The sequence below is a fragment of the Haliaeetus albicilla genome, chromosome 21 (genome assembly GCF_947461875.1).
Source record: "Haliaeetus albicilla chromosome 21, bHalAlb1.1, whole genome shotgun sequence".
Lineage (NCBI taxonomy): Eukaryota > Metazoa > Chordata > Aves > Accipitriformes > Accipitridae > Haliaeetus > Haliaeetus albicilla.
Window position 1 is genome coordinate 26,029,618 of NC_091503.1, and position 16,401 is coordinate 26,046,018.

General features: G+C 45.2%; 1 protein-coding gene across 2 annotated transcripts in view; it reads left to right on the forward strand.

The window, feature by feature from the left end:
- Positions 1–505: 505 nt before the first annotated feature.
- Positions 506–16,401, forward strand: part of HUS1 (HUS1 checkpoint clamp component) — a 42,808-nt gene continuing 26,912 nt past the window's right edge. Inside the window, exons 1-8 of one of the 2 annotated variants that reach the window (XR_011329228.1) lie at positions 506–620; positions 908–1,035; positions 1,603–1,779; positions 2,454–2,561; positions 3,493–3,567; positions 5,618–5,717; positions 6,070–6,201; positions 7,009–7,569. Coding sequence is in view for 1 of the 2 variants with exons in the window: in XM_069809297.1 (XP_069665398.1) it covers positions 569–620; positions 908–1,035; positions 1,603–1,779; positions 2,454–2,561; positions 3,493–3,567; positions 5,618–5,717; positions 6,070–6,201; positions 7,009–7,091 (855 nt within the window). In the remaining variant the exon portion in view is untranslated. Of the gene's footprint in view, positions 621–907; positions 1,036–1,602; positions 1,780–2,453; positions 2,562–3,492; positions 3,568–5,617; positions 5,718–6,069; positions 6,202–7,008; positions 7,983–16,401 lie in introns of those variants that run through there. The other variant, XM_069809297.1, reaches the window with a different exon arrangement.

The following is a 16,401-nucleotide window of genomic DNA, read 5'->3' on the forward strand; positions in this document are numbered from 1 at the left end:
ACAGCCCTAGAAAACCGCCTCTGCAAACGCGGCAGTTTTCGAGGGCTGCAAGGGACCGAGAACACCACCGAGGCAAAGGTCCTGTAGGAGAGGCACGCCGCACACGGCCAGGCGCAGGCAGAGCGAGGTTTCCCCTCGCTTTGTACCTCTGAACTACTCCATTCTCCGCAAAAACCCCTACTCCATGCTCTGCAAAAACCCCCGCACGCCGTGCTCTAGGCTGAAACAGCCCCGGGCAAAGGCAGCCTGTCAGCATGAGGCGCCCGGTCTGCCAAGACGGCTCCTTCCCGGGGCCCTTTCTGGGCGGCCTGGCGAGTGATGGCGAAGAGAGCCGGAGAGCTCCCTTCTCCCCTACCTTCCTACACGAGCCTTGCTTTCCTCCCTCGGCCATAGCCCTCCGCCCGGCGACAAAGCGCCTGCGCCGGGCTGCCGCCCGCCCGCGGCCCTTCAGCCGGAGCCCGCTCTTTCCCTGACTGACTCCCGCCCGGGCCCGCCCTCGGCCTCAGCGCTCCCGGCGGGCGGGGCTGCGGCGGGCGGGCGGTGCTGAGGCGGCGGGCCGGGCGCCGCCATGCGATTCCGGGCTAAGATCGTGGATCTGGCTTGCCTCAACCACTTCAGCCGTGAGTAGGCCAGGGCGGGAGGAGGAGGAGGAGGAGGGCTGTGCCCGGGCCGCCTTCGCCGGGGAACGGGAAGAGGAAGGGCCGTGGGCGCCCCGAGGCCCGGGCCGGCGGCGCGGAGGCCCGTCGCTGGGGGCAAGGCAGCGTGAGGCGCCTTCCTTCCTTCGCCCTGAGGCGTTGGGGGGGTTCCCGCAGCAGCACGATCTGCGGTTTTGGGGACCGAACGTTTCTCCCCTGCCCCCGTGTGAAGCAATTACCGCGGTAACATCACACCCCCCCCCCCCCGCCAGGTGTAATTAACACCATCGCCAAGTTAGCCAAGACCTGCGCCCTGCGCCTCACCGTCAGCAAGCTGTATTTCATCCTCTCCGATAAAGTAGCGAATGGAGGCGTCAGTATGTGGTGCGAGCTGTGCCAGGTAAGCCCGCGGAGGTTCGATAACCATGCACCGTTGACAGCCAGAGCGGGCGGTTAGGTCTGGCGCGTGAGCCGGCGTTAATTGCGCGCGAGGAGGCATAAATTGCGCACGTGGCAGCGTTAATTACGTGCGTGGCCCTCGCCCGAGGTGTGCTGGGTCTCTCGAGGCCCTTGAAGGCACTCTTGTTTTGCAGGGCTGCCTTTTAGTTGCGTGGGCCTCGTGTTTCTGGCCAGACATCGTCTTTACCTTGGTTGTCGCTTCAGCGGCAAGCTTCGGTGTGTGCTGGCCCGCAGGGCCCTGCCCAAAACTGGAAACAGGAGAGCATAACTCACCCATCGTACCCCTTGGTTTGAGGACTGATGTTAGGGGAGGATCTGAAATTAGTAGGTTTGGCCTGAAGCAATGGGCTTCTTGGTTCCTGCGGGTGATGCCAGGCGCAGGAAAGCTTCCCGTTGTACACATGCAGTTCTAAGCTTAAGGCCTGATAGGTTAAACTTGCCCCTCTGTCTTTTTTTTTTTTTCTTTTTCATTTGCTTTATTTTATTTCCCAACTTTCAAAAATTGTAGGGGAATTTCTTCGATGAATTTCAGATGGAAGGAGTTGCTGCAGAGCACAATGAAATCTATTTAGAGTTGGTGCCTGAGAACCTGTCGAGAGCATTAAAAACTGCCCAGAATGCTAAGGCAGTGAAGATCAAGTTGACTAACAAACACTGTCCCTGTCTCAGAGTTGCTGTGGAGCTAGTAAGTGCAACCATGCTTTTAACTTCATTACTAAGAAAAAGCTCTTAAAAATTAAGTGCTTTTCCTAAGATCTGATAGAAGCATTGGTAGTCTTTGGTGTAATTCTAGAAAACTAAATAAAGAAAAATCATGCCGTTTTCCATTTCACTAGCCTTCCCTGCTGTCCTGGTTGGTAGCACACAGAATCAGCTTTGTGTTTTCCAAAAGGCAAGAAAGAGGTGAAAGAAGAATGAAAGCTATGTGATTGAAGATCCTTTTTCTAATGTCTACTTTTCTCTGTTCCTTCATTCTCTAAATCTTCTGTGGATTATTGCCTTCTCATTGAAGCCATTGGGTTTCAGTGTAGTGTTTGGCTCTTTGTTTTGCTTTTGATTGTCCTGCCTTCCACTTCAAACTGCTGTCTTGCAAATTTTTTTTGTTGTTAATATGTCTTCACTGATTCACCCCTTCAGCTCCCAGGATAGCTTATAGATACTAATGACTGACACCTCACAACCTCTTCCTTATTCAAAAGGGAAGTCTGCTTAAGAGCAGACTGATAGGAGCCTATGGAAAACTGGAACTGAGTGTCTGGGGCACTCAGTTACAGTATTTCCCAGAGAGGGTCTGAAAGATTTGAATTCAGAATTCACATCCTGTTTTTAACTGCAAGAACATCCTCTCTCTCCCTCAAGCCATCCTTATCAAGCAGCAGTAGGATGGTGACACATGACATTCCTGTGGGGGTTATTCCCAGAAGATTATGGAATGACTTCAGAGAGCCCAGTGTGCCAGACTTTGATGTAAGCCTCTGTTTTTATATTCCGTATGGAAAGGGGAGGTTGCAAGTGGAATACTATAGCTGCTGAGTATACTACGGGTGGGTTTTGGAGAGGAGGTGAAAGGAAAGAGGGCAAGGCTGGAGGCTAGAGGTTTGCAGAGGGATGGGACATGGCTTCCATCTTGACAAGAGGGTCCAGAACCTGTAAAACCGGAGCAGGTGGTTGCCAGTTGTTGCTGTGATACTCCTCATAGTGGAGGAAGGGAGGAGCAAAGGACTTGAATGGCTATAGGCCAGAGCACCTAGGTACCAAGTGGCCCAAATAATCTGTTCTTTTTGAAATTCAGGGCCTACCTGGCAGAGTTAGATATATATGTTTCCTCCTGATTTTTATAAATTCTCTGTATATCCTTTTTGACTTTTAGCAGAGTTGCAAGGAAAGGTCTTTGTGCAAATGTGATCCTATATGAGGTTACAGATGTCTGTTACCTTTATAGCTAAGAGTATTTAAATTCTGAAGACATATGACTCAGTAGAAACTTCGTGTATTTTGTTCTTTTATGTCAGATGTACACTGATGCAGTTACAGAAACGATTACAGTACTGTGGGAATCATATTCTTACCTTTTTGGCTATAGTAACTCTTAACTGCTCAGTAACACAAATGCGGAGTCATGTCAGCATCTGATCTGAAAAAACCTGTCTCTGCTTTATTTCGAGCACAGACTTGGGACAGTATGTGTGAGGCAATTGCTAGAGTGATGGCCTATTGGTATAACGGGAAAGAGGACTCTGTTCCTGAGTCATTTGCTGATTTCAGTTAAATATTGTGCTCCCTGCACTCAATAGATAACTGAGTCCAAAATAAGATAGAATTGAAGGGAGAAATAAACACATCACAACCCAGTCACACATGAAATATTCATGTAAATGCAGTTCTTATGTCTTTCTAGGTCAGTATTTACCTACCAGTGCTGAAAACAATGAAGAGTGTTGTGGAGAGAATGAAGAATCTCAGCAATTCCATTGTAAGTTAAGGCACTTCAGGCATGTGTCCTACAGACCTTATTTTATCTTGGACATAGCATGTTTCTCTGTTGCCCAAACTGGTGTTATGTCTTATTTTGGGATGGGTCAGACATTGAACTAAAGGCACCTGAAGACTGTGTAAGGGCTGAAGAGAGTGACGGGATTTATTTTAGGATTTACACTGAAGAGCTTGTCTTGGCCTTCCCAGAAAGTGGTGCTCTTTGTACTGAATCCTTGAAAGAACATGGCATTGTGTTGCTCCAAGCCACTCTTTATAGCTGGTAAGAAATTGTGGTCCTTCAGGAAGCTAGCTGGAGATTTTCCAGGTGACTTCATTGAAGAAATGCCTATTAAGTGAGTCTTGTGTTAGGTATCTGTATGGATGAACTTTAGGTAAACTTGAGGTAGGATTTAAAGGAAATCCTACTAGCAGCTCCTGGATGTCAGCCTGTGCTTTAGACTCTGACAGGGTCGGTTTCCAGTCCACCCTGGGTTCCTGGAGTGCTGGTGGGCCTTCCATTGAAAGAAGCCCTCTGCAGTTGGCCAGAAAAGGGGTTTGTTTGGGTTTTCTTCAGTTGTTGTTGCTCACAGTCACCAGAATTGACTGACATGAAAGTTAGTAAGTAAGCATAGAGCTTTGGAATAGTTTGGTCTTGGAGCTGTTCATACCAATTTTGATAAATGGGAAATTTTCTGTAAACTAAGAATCCTGAAACTGGGACAGTTTCAGTCTTCCAAGGCTTGGAAGAGTTGAGAGATTACCCTGGGTTTCTGGCAACTTTGCAAATGGCAGTCATCCTGCAAATAGAAGAATAAGCACTTCAAGCTCTTCTCCTTTGTCAGTCTTTTGGGGGTTTTATTTTTTCTTTCTCCTTCCTTTCCCCATGTCCTCAGTGGAAGTGCTTACACATGACTAAGCACAGTGTATAACTAACTGCTTTGTTTCCAGAGTTGAGGATCTCTTCTCACACGGGATAGCTGTATGATGGGATTGAACTTTGGTGTTCAGCAACACTCAGAAGTGGTAGCATATCAACACTGGGCATACCCACCTTCCTAAGTTCCTTACCTCCTGCTCCAAAGCACTAAAATAAATAAATTTCTGTGAAATAGCTTTGATAGCTCTAAGGGAGGAGGCAGGCTACATGCATCCTCTACATGCTTTCCTGTTATTAAGAGCAAAAACATCAAGAGTTACAATTAAATATTCGTGCTAGATCCTTCCTGGTAGTAAAACTGGCCAAGATCAGTGCTGCAAAAAGGGCTTAGAAGCTCTTTCAAATAGTACTTGGCCATTGTTTGGGAGCATTCATCTGTGGGCGTCTCCCATTCGATAGGAGATTCTGGTTGTGTTATGAGCCTCTCTTAAAATTGTTGAGAATTCTTCTTATCACAGAAATGAAGTGCTTAGATGTGCTTTAGGAATCCTCTGATCTGCTTGGGATTTGTGTAAGATCATATATAGTCTCCTTCTGGTTGGACGCTTTGTCAGGATAGAATTTGAAAGCTTTCAGCACTTTTCCAGGATTTCTAGCAGTTCAAAGTCCTGCTTGGAGTTACTGCTCTGGTGCAGCTGTTGTCTCTTTTTAAGTCTTGGAAAGCGACACTGCAACTGCAGGTCAGCTCTTGGTGCATCCTGTTTTCTGTGTGTCATATGGACTGTGTAGGTGCCTTTCTGTTTGTTAAAAAGTTGGGTGGAAATGCAGGAACACTTGCATTTCTCCAGCTTCAGTCTCTTATTCTAAAGCCTTTTCCTCAGCACATGAACTTCCCAAAGCCAGTACTTGTTCTAAAAGCACTGGAGAGCAATTGAATTTCTTTTCATAATTTCAGGGAGGTCGGTCTAGGATAATTCACACAGGAATGATGAGAAATGCATTTTGTAGCTGAACATTCAAATGTTCAAACCATGTTCAACAAGTACAGTTGAGCTGTGAAGGCACTGAAGTACTTCTGGAAGCTCATATTTGAACAGAGCTGCACTTTATTCTTCTGTAATTCTGCAGTGCGGAAGGGGCTTGCCTAAAATTGAGATTGATTGTATTGCAGGTGATTGAAGCAAACTTGAGTGGAGAAATGAACTTGAAAATAGAAACTGACTTAGTGTCTGTAACAACACATTTTAAAGACTTGGGAAATCCTCCCTGGGGTAAGTTTCCCTGTTAGTTGCCTCTTGTGTCTGATCTCATTTCTTAAGTGTGATGCTGATAACAGTACTTACTTCTGTTAGTCCTTACAAAATAGCATCAAGTATTTTGAAGTCGTCAAATGAAACCTTAAGAAGAAAAGTGGCCAATGGCTGTTTCATGTTTGTGGGGGGAATCTCTTCCAGTATCCTTGACAACTTTGTAGGAAAACTGGGCTTTCTCTTCCTTGCACTGCTGTTTCTGAAAAACAACCCAGTTGAGTGCCAGCTGTTCAGTGATTATCAGATGTGTCCTTAGTGGTGTTGAAACTCCCTCTGATGTTTTGACTAAAGTGTTGTGCTCTTATGCTTTTAGCATCAGAGGATGGATGTCAAAGTTCTGCTCAAAGCAGAGATCTGGAAAGCATGGCTGAGGCACGTATAGACATCAAGAAGCTGCTGCAGCTGCTTGCTGGACAGCAGGTCAATCCCACAAAAGCATTGTGCAGTAAGTTCAACAGCTTTGCTTGCAAGCTCCAGTTAAGGAGGGATGTTTGCCATAGTTGTAGTCTTGGCAGAACAGCGTGTCTTCTGTTTTGTCTGTTTGAAACTTGGCCATTTTTCTGTTTTAGGCAGTAAGCTTCAGGCCTTAGGCATTTGGGGAAGAAAAAAAAATAAAAAAAAATAAAGCCAGGCCCTTTTATAAGTATCAAGGTGAATATTCAGTGTGACTAATCATGGGTGTCTTCTTGTCTTTGTTTTGAAGTTACTATTTCTTATTATTATTTTGAGGTATTATTTTTTGAATGTCTTAAAAGAAAGCCCCTAGTTTCTAACAAAGAAACTGGGATTTGTTGACATGTTTGTTTAGGGTTTTTTTCTCAGATGCTTTCTTACATTCAGCACCAAATTGATTCTAATACCAAAATGCTTTTTATGCAGCTAGTGTTTCTAACCATAGAAATTATATGTTCTTTCCAGCAGAAGCGTGTGCAGAGTTTTGTATCCTATTTTGATAACTCTGTGTGCTTTTCCTGAGAACATCTGTCTGTTATGGTTTAGTGCAGGGGTATAGCATCATAGGCCTATACATTACGTATTTCCTTTTTTGTTTCAGCTCTCATAGACTCTTTAGTAATGCTTCATAGACCCTTGAGGACTTAAATATTACAGGATGATATGTCTAGTCATCCTTGTGTCAGAAGTGGTAGAAGCATTGTATTCTTATGCTGACATTCTGCAGAAGATGTAATTTTAAAGTATTTTTCCTGCTTTAAACTGGATTTGCGTTTTGGGGTTTTTTTTCTCTTTACAGATATTGTAAGCAAAAGAATTGTCCACTTCATCTTGCTCCATGAGGATGTTTCGCTTCAATATTTTATTCCAGCACTTGCCTGAATGTTTTGGAATCACAGTCATTTTCCAACCAGAGGCCTTTTCTATGAAGCCTGAAAACTTTCATGAGCTGCTGGGGTACTCTCACATGATATGCTGTTAGACACAGCCATCAGATGGATGTTATTTCCATATTTATGAAATTATTAAAAATATCTCCTCATCCAGAAGGCCATTTTTGTGAAGTTATGTGCTATGAAGGACACAACACTGGGGAGCTGGCACATCTGAGCATTATGGGGAGCAAACCTGAAATCTGTGTGTGCTTTTGGGATGCTTTGAGCTGTGGGGAAGGCAATGTAGTATCTTTTTTTTCTTGTCAACAAACATAAAGGTAGAATTGACCTCTGGAGCTGCTGCTGGGTGTATTCGGTATTGGATAATGCAGCTCCAAGTTAAGAGATCTCTGAGCAATCTGTCATACCTCCATGGAGCAGGAGAGGCCTCTGCAGGGTTGACAGACTGGTATTTGCCTGGGCAGGTAAGCACAGCTCTCCTGAAGTGGTACTGGATTGACTTCTGTTCCAGCAGTGATGTATATGGACTTGGTGCTGCTGCATGTTGTGCAGCAGAAATGCGTCTGAGGCAGAGGAGCTTCCTGTGGTTGCCAGCATGTAACGGGAGGTAACGGATGCTGAGGAGCACCAACAGCTCAGCAGCATCTGTTTCTACCTGGTTGTATCTTTTGGTCTGACTTGCTCCAACATACCTCAGTAGTTCTGTTAGTGTTTGAACTGATGTGTTTAGCTCTTGGCCTGAGAGGATGAGATAAACAGTCTGAATTATCTTGTTAATGTGGGCAGTGAAGGTCTCTATGTATGCACAGAATGAGTATCGTATGGCGACGTGTGAACACAACAATTGGTGTGAAATAAAGGGCAGATTATCTGTGGACCACGTTTTTTCCCCTTTCCAGATGGAAAGCATTGTACAACCTGTGTCATCACAGCATCAGACATGGTGAGATTGCATCTAGGCTCTGATGCCAAGCAGCCAAGAGCATGACTAAGTCTCACTGACAGGAGTACTGCTGCTGCTTCTACTTCCTGGTTATCTTCTGAGGTCTTTTCCTGCTTATTCCATGTGTGATTGTATTTGTTATGCAGACGTGTTCCATAGAGCCTTTGGTGTTCCACAGGGTTTTGAATATCTTGTGAAACTTCTTGTTTTAGAAATAGTGAGTGTTTGCTGCCAGGTGGGACTGGGGGTTTCTGCTAGACGGTAACTCTTGTGGTGGGCAGAAGCGTTGGGTTTTTTTGGTTTGTTTTATTTCCAAGGGACATTGAGGTTAAGGGAGCAATTAGTCTTTCTGTTCTTGCAGATGCAAGTGGTCAGGAGAATGCTGGAGGGGAGGCAGTGGCCTAGGAATGTTATGCTTGTTTGCCTTCTTCCACCATTTCTATCAGACTAACCAGAAAGCATCTTCCAAATCCTGTTAGTTTTCATGGGTGACTGCTATTACCAAAAAAATCTGTGTAAGATGAAAAAAGCTGTACACCAAGTTACAGCAAGTGCATGGTAAGAGGTATGTGGTAAATATTCCTGGAGTTTCTCCTGAGGAGAGGGGAAAAACTGTCCAAGTATGATACAGAGTATGCACTATGAAACTAGGCTTTGAAATCTTTGGATTTTCTCCTTTGAAAAATGCCTTCTGTATAACCTGATGGAAATGGCTTTTTCTGGTATAGCATAAGAACTAGTAATAATGGCCTCTCAGCTGTGCAGGCTCTGTGACTGCTATTTTTAAAAAGAGATCAAACGTTATAATTGCAAGAAAATGTGTTGGTTTTGTGGGGTTTTTTTAATAAAAAATAAAGTGGGAGTGATGCTGGTACAGGTCACAAGTATGCAGTGAGATGTCCATTTCATATTCTGGAGGGGAGGAGGCTAAGACGGACCAACAGAGGTGAAGTCTCTCTAGCCCCGGTGCTTTCTTGCCCTCCCCGCCTAAATGCAGCACAAGGATACAGCTCAGCTCTGCCATCCAGTTGATGCATACATGCTGATCACAGGGAAAATAATACTTACTCAGGTTTAAACCTGCTGTCGTCCTGCTGTGAATCCAGCTGTCAGAGCCCTGAGGGCAGTATTGGGCCTTAATGGCCCTAAGCAGCCTCACCAGGGACCCCTACCCACCCCACCCTGACCATGGGCCCACAGGTCCTATTTCAGCTCAGGCTGTGGCATCCTGTACTCCCCTAAGGTATGTTGTAGATGGGCCTGGGCCCAGCCCTGTTCCTGAATTGATGTTTGGATTTCACGGATTGGCTTTGGATGGGAGCTGCTGCTCTCACCTCTTGGTTCTGCTTGCCTGGTTTAGGTTCTGTGGGCCTGTGCCCCAGCTGTAGTGGTGCTGCCTAACCTGCATTGTGGCCACCCTCTGCTCCTGGCTCCTCTTCACTCCTGGAGCAGCCTCGCTTTTGCTGCTCCCTAACACCAAAAATGAGCAGAAACATTTCTCATTAACAGCCCTGGCTGGTTCCACATGATGAACCAATTGTTTATGCCAGAAAATTTTTGTTGTGGCTTAAGCCACCAAGACAAAATGGAGTGACGAGCCACTGGTGGGACTACAAAATAACTGTGAGACCATGCAGCTTCTCTCCAACACTTTGTTCTCCTAAACGCACGTGTCTTTTACAGGATGTTAGGTGTGGCCACCACCTCCAGCAGCTCTGGCCCAGGACGACTCCTGCACAGCTACTGGAGCCCAGCCTCAGGTACCTGGGTACCAGGGTTGTGTATGCCCTGGGCTGAGGGATGTAGCTGCTGCTTCCCCGCTTGCAGGTTCAACCAGCAGTGAAGCTGAGCTTGTGTCCCAGAGACACATACAGACACACACAGAACACTAATGTGGCTGGTCACGGACTGCCACAAACAAGCCATGCCTTTGACTACATCTACCTACAGGACCCACGTAAAAAAAGCACAGGCAGCTGCATCCCCTTCCTCTTCATCTGGCAGAGACAGAAGGTCACCAGTGCAGGCACACATACAATGCTCTCTAGGTTCATAAGCACATACACATTTGTAGATCCCTCGAGTACTGGCACTGTCCACCTAGTACCCCTGCCCAGATCCTGGCCCTCTTACCTGCCTTGTTGGTCTCCTATTCGCTGGCTCATCCAGGTCTGCGCTCATGAGCAAACATGCAGCACTCACACCCTTGTCCCACAGGCATCCCATACTCACGGGTTCCTCTGGATATAAGCACAGACCCTTTGCCTGACTAATACCCCAGCCCTGACCCAGGCCCTCGTACTCACTGGCTTCAAGTTTGACAGCAAACACCCCCCCCCCACACACACACGGTTTGGGGAACACAGACAGCCCCCATCAACCAGCGACAGGTACATGGGCTGTGACCTGTGGTCCAGCTCCAGCCTCTGGCACTAAGCCCTGCACCTGCCTCACTCATGCCAGTCCCCCCCCAGTAATTGATTTTTTTTGGGACACGCACCATTCCCACCCCAGTGGCTGGTGGCTAGGACCCCCACACTCGCTCCAGTAGCTGACAACACAGCCCTGGGGCACCTACAGCCCTGGTCTGACTCCAGTAGCTGGCACAAATCCCACTCATGATGTTCCCCTCTGTAACTGACACCTAGTCCTTGCAGGACGTAGACACACAGGATAAAGAGGGAGGTTGCACAGAGATAGTGAAGAAAGGACTTAGTAAGAAGGTAGGACAGACTGCAGCGATGAGCGTATTGACTGACCCCTCTTATACGACTGTCTGCCTACTCCCCCTTTGTTCCTCCCCGCTCCCCCTTGCCCTGCACATTGCCTCGTCAGTTGTCATATTTCCACCCACCCCGTCCAGCACGCTGGTCCTTGAGATTTGCATCTTTATCAGTTGTGAAGTCGCATTTTGCCTGTGTTGTGGGTTGACCCCGGTAGGCAGCTCAGGCCCACGCAGCTGCTCACACACTCCCTGCTGGTGGGATGCGGGAGAGAATCAGAAGGTAAAAGTGAGAAAACTCGTGGGTTGAGATAAAGACAGTTTAATAGGTAAAGCAAAAGCTGTACATGCAAGCAAAGCAAAACAAGGAATTCATGCACTATTTCCTATCGGCACGCAGGTGTTCAGCCATCTCCAGGAAAGCGGGGCTCCATCACGCTAAGTATCGGTGACTTGGGAAGGCAAACGCCATCACTCCAAACGTGCCCCCTTTCCTTCTTCTTTTCCTCCAGCTGAGCACGGCACCATATGGTCTGGAACATCCCTTGGATCCGTCAGGGTCAGCTGTCCCAGCTGTGTCCCCTCCCGACTCCTTGTGCCCCCCCAGCCTCCTCGCTGGTGGGGTGGGGGAGAAGCAGAAAAGGCCTTGGCTCTGGGTAAGCACTGCTCAGCAGTAACCAAAACCTCCCTGTGTTATCAACACTGTTTTGGTCACAACTCCAGAATGTAGCACCATATGAAATACTATGAAGAAAATTAACTCTATCCCAGCCAAAAGCTATATAGCCTGCAGTTTCTTGACAGCCCAATGATTAGTGTGAATGACCAGGGTTTGGGTTTTTTTTCTGGTTATTGTCTTTGCTAATGCTAATTGGTCAGGTTTTACATCTGTGTGTTTGTCCCCTTCCTTTTCCTTATCATCCCAATATAGGATGTGCTCAGTCAGATAACCTGCTGGAATAAACACTCTCACACTCCCACATACACCGCCTCTCTTATCATTTGTTAATCAGTTTTGTGTCCCTTTATGTTCTTGTTTATGGTTTCCTCCTCTTCTTCTTAGCCCTTTTTTGCACTGAAAAGGTCCTTGACCAGATAACCTTAAAGGGGCACTCTTCTACCACATACGCTTGCAGTTTTCCATCCTTTTGTCCTTCTTATTCTGAAGACTAGCAAATGATTGTATCGAAACAGAATTTGGTGATGGTTTATCATAAAATATATACTTAAATGATCCTAATTTTTAATTGTGGTATTCTGAAAGTGGGTATTAATGCTTGCAAGTGACTGTATACAATTGCTTTCTTGTAGCTGTGTCTGAAATTCCCAGTGAAGGTTCTTTGAGGCTGCAGGTAGGTTGGAGCAGCTGGCTAGTTCTGGCTCTTGCTTCATGAGCTCTCTGGTGCCAGCTCTGTTCTCCTGCCTCATCATGTTTACTCCTGCTGTGTCCACACAGGCGTATACATGCTCGGCAACAAACTTGCTTTATTTCACTCTGACAGTAGATAATTTGTGCTTAATTATCATCTACTGTCTACAGAGTACACTGGGTGAAAGACTTGTATGGTTAAACAAGGGGCTAAGGCTAAATTCTGTAATGTGTTTGGCCTAATTCTACTTAAAATTTTGTCTGGAGCAATCAACTTCTTCCTTGGTGAGTCAATGGGATACCAGCTCCCAAAACTGTGCAGGCACAGATCTACGTTTTAGGTAAGTGTTATTTTGTGAACACATTATTTTGCATGAATAACATACATATTGAAACCCCTACTAAAGGCTACTGAAGAATATATGAAGTCACTGACTTCCTCTGGTCACTTGCTAGACCCAAAAATCAAAACCAGGGAGGAGAGGGGATTTTTCGCCTCCATTTTTAAGGAAGCTCCTTCTTTTGCGTAAGACTGTGCTGCACATCCACTGTGGTAATGGATACTGAGGGTGGTGAGCGGTAGATATTGCTGAATTTCATTTCGGGATCACATTTATTGGATCTAAGTATACCTGTTAGTATGGGTCCCAAGCAATTCTATGCTTCATAGGAGTGATCCCAGTTGATTACTTAGTGCCTTCCTCAAAATATTTGTTGATTTTGGAGAATGTCTCTTGGAAACACCTCTCTACAAATTCACCATCTGTATTATAGATTGAAAATTTGACAACTTGGTGTTGGTAGGCAGGATAAACAGTTCCGTGCAAATAAAATTTATATTGATGTGGACCATATACTTTTCAAGCTGTAGTCCCATTTCTGCCTTGTTATTAAATGAGACCAAAAAAAAAGAGATTTTAGTTGGGCTTCTGAGCCATACTGGTTTACTTTAATGTCTCAACAGTTATTGCCAGAATGGAAGTGAGATAATGATGTTTAGCAGAGAAGTATGCTCTAGACTTACTGCTGGAATATGTGGAAGGACATTGGTGTCTGGGTTGGAAGGCCAAGCACAGGGACTGAGCATCACACCTAAATGTATCAGGCAAATAACAACCTCAAATTCTCTCTTGATATTAACATCTGGGTCTAGCACCATCCCCTCAAACAAGTGAGTTGCACATCCTCTGGCATTCCATAACCTATCAGCAAATGTTAGAAGTAATTTAATTTTATGTGGTTGAGGCATCAACAGTATTGGGAGGGGGGGATAGACAATTCTGCAGGTGTTACTGGTTTGGTTTATATATAAATTTCTGATTTTTTTGTTATAGACTATTTGGCTCTGTAAGTCTTGCCGTATCGCTCTGTAAGATGGCATGGGGGAAAAGGATCACTGTCTTAATTTCATAAATTTTAAGATCTAATCAAACATTTCAGGCAAATATATGCTTTATACTGTTGTTTTCAACCAATTGACACTTGGGCTGTTGAGTCACTAGGTCTGCAGAAATTTGAGGTGTAAGTGTTCATCTCCCTAATGGTGCTGCTTGTACATAATTCTGCCTCCAGAAAGGGCGAGAGGGGTTTTTCTTTTCTTCTTTGTTAGGAATACTTATTTGAATGTGTGGGATGTTCAGGCTCTGGGTTTTCAGGTTGAGTGTTTTTTGCTTTGTCAGAAAAGGAGTTGAGGTGTGACATGACCATATATTACAGTCCGGAAGGCATTTGCTGCTTGTTTTGACTTGAGTTCAAGCAGCACTGAGTATCAGGCAGCGTTCAAGCCATGGGCTTGGGCGCCTCAATATGATGTTTTTGGGAAGCAATTGGACAAGATTTCTGCCTCCAATAGCAGAAAATCTTGGAAGTCGAAAACTTAACATATATTTTCTAGTTATCCTGATATTTGTATTTGAGATGAACTATTGCTGAGTTATGCTTCTGGAGAGATTTCTAGCTTCCTGACCTTGTATTTCAGTTAAAATAGTAGTAGTGCAGTAGAAGGCAGGCATTTAACAGATGAGTAATCTGGAATGGAAGCTTTTGGGGCTGGTGAGGGAGTTGGGATCCTAATGTGGGACTGTTCTTGCATTTGCCGTGCAGCTGTAAAGAGAAGTTTAGGAGCACTCTTGCCAAGAGAAGTTGCTTAAAAACATTGTTTTATTGTTGTGTACTAGAAAAATCTGTAGAACAGGCATGATGTTCCTGTGAATTGTTTTATTATCTGCAGAAAGACCCAAGGTTTAAGATAAGAATGTGGAGAAAGAGGATTAACATCTGCTACTCTAAATCACTGAGTTTAGGTCTCTAGTTTAGGAGAGCTGTGCAATTGGAATAGTTTGCCAAATAGTACCAGTGATTTGCATTCTGCAAAGTTGGCCTGAAGAGGCTGCTCACCCACCCCTGACCAACACTTGGTGCTCTCTGCTTTCCCAGTTCCTCCCCTGAGTACACATGCTGATGAACTTTTCTTTCTCTGGAGCTGGGGAGCTGATTCTGGGTGCTGCTGTCCCTGCCTTGTAAAATCTAGCAGATCCCTTAATTCCTACTGAGGAGACAGATCCATGCGTTCTTAGTTAATGCCCTGGTGAGAGGATGGAGACAGGCACTGAGGGATAGGAGGGAAGCTGCTGTACCTCTGTGCTAACTTCTGTTACTCTGAAAAGCTGCATCACAAGGCCTTATATGTGTATTTTCTTCTGCTGACAATTTCCCTTTCACTGAGATAGGTTTTATTTTTTTCCATCTTCTTAGTAAGAAAAGCTCTCCTCTATACCACAAGATGTTTACTGAAGCCACTTGTATGCCTGTGCTACCTTAATTTTGCTAAGCAGAATACAACAGAAGATTTTTTTACTCTGTTGCTGAAGGTGATGTTGTTGACATCTTTCTGTGCTGGTACATACTTGGAGTAGTTGCTCCTGAATGTGAGTATGTAGTACACAAGGTTATGTGTGTACTTTTTGTATGTTTACTGGAGGTTTGTGCCTTAATTTTAATCCAACATCTGTTACGTTAACACCTCTGCAGCTGAGAGCTTGTGCTTTTTTTGTTGTTTTAAACTGACAAGTTCCTACATTGCATTGGTATATTTTGGTTCTGCTTCCTGAGGGAATGGTGCTGCATTTTGCTGGGTTTGTGTTCAAATTTCATCCATGTATGTAATTCTAGTCCTTCTGATCACTCAGTTCTCTCTTTATAGCATTTTAGCTCTCCTGTCCTCTTCATCTGTTTCACACCAAAAGGTGCTGGTTTGTTATGATCCCAGTAAAAAAGGCACTCAGCCACTGTAAAGTATCACTTAAAATACCATTTATTAAAGGTAACACTATAACGAAAGAGAGGCCAGTATGGATAATCTTACATCCCTTCAGATACTGGGAACACTGGGTTGGGCAGCTTCAGACAAGCCTCTGATCAGTGCGCAGCACTCTGGGCAGATCCCATCCATGCAAGGGTCGTCCCATTTTGGGCTTCTTACTACGTTGTAATGTTTTTGCCTGCTTTCAGCGTGGGACTCATGCCTCTGTGTGTGTGGAGAGTGGGACACGTTAGACCTTGGCTCAATGAATCTTGGGACGTGCTGGACCTGGCATGAGGAAAACGTGTTGGAAGAGTGCTCGGGTGCAAGGGACAGTTGATGTTTAATAATAAAATAATAAAAAAATAATAAAACCCCACAATGTTTGTTTACAAGGTGTCCTGGTTTCAGCTGGGATAGAGTTAATTGTCTTCCCAGTAGCTGGTACAGTGCTATGTTTTGAGTTCAGTATGAGAAGAATGTTGATAACACTGATGGTTTCAGTTGTTGCTAAGTAGTGTTTAGTCTAAAGTCAAGGATTTTTCAGCTTCTCATGCCCAGCCAGTAAGAAAGCTGGAGGGGCACAAGAAGTTGGGAAGGGACACAGCCAGGGCAGCTGACCCAAACTGGCCAACGGGGTATTCCAGACCATGGGACATCATGCCCAGTATATAAACTGGGGAGAGTGGGGGGCAGGGAATCGCCGCTCAGGGACTAACTGGATGTCGATCGGCGGGTGGTGAGCAATTGCACTGTGCATCATTTGTATATTCCAATCCTTTTATCATTACTACTGTCACTTTATTAGTGTTATCATTATCATTATTAGTTTCTTCTTTTTATATTCTATTAAACCGTTCTTATCTCAACCCATGAGTTTTACTGCTTTTCCCAATTTTCTCCCCCATCCCACTGGGGGGGGGGGAGTGAGTGAGTGGCTGCGTGGTGCTTAGTTGCTGGC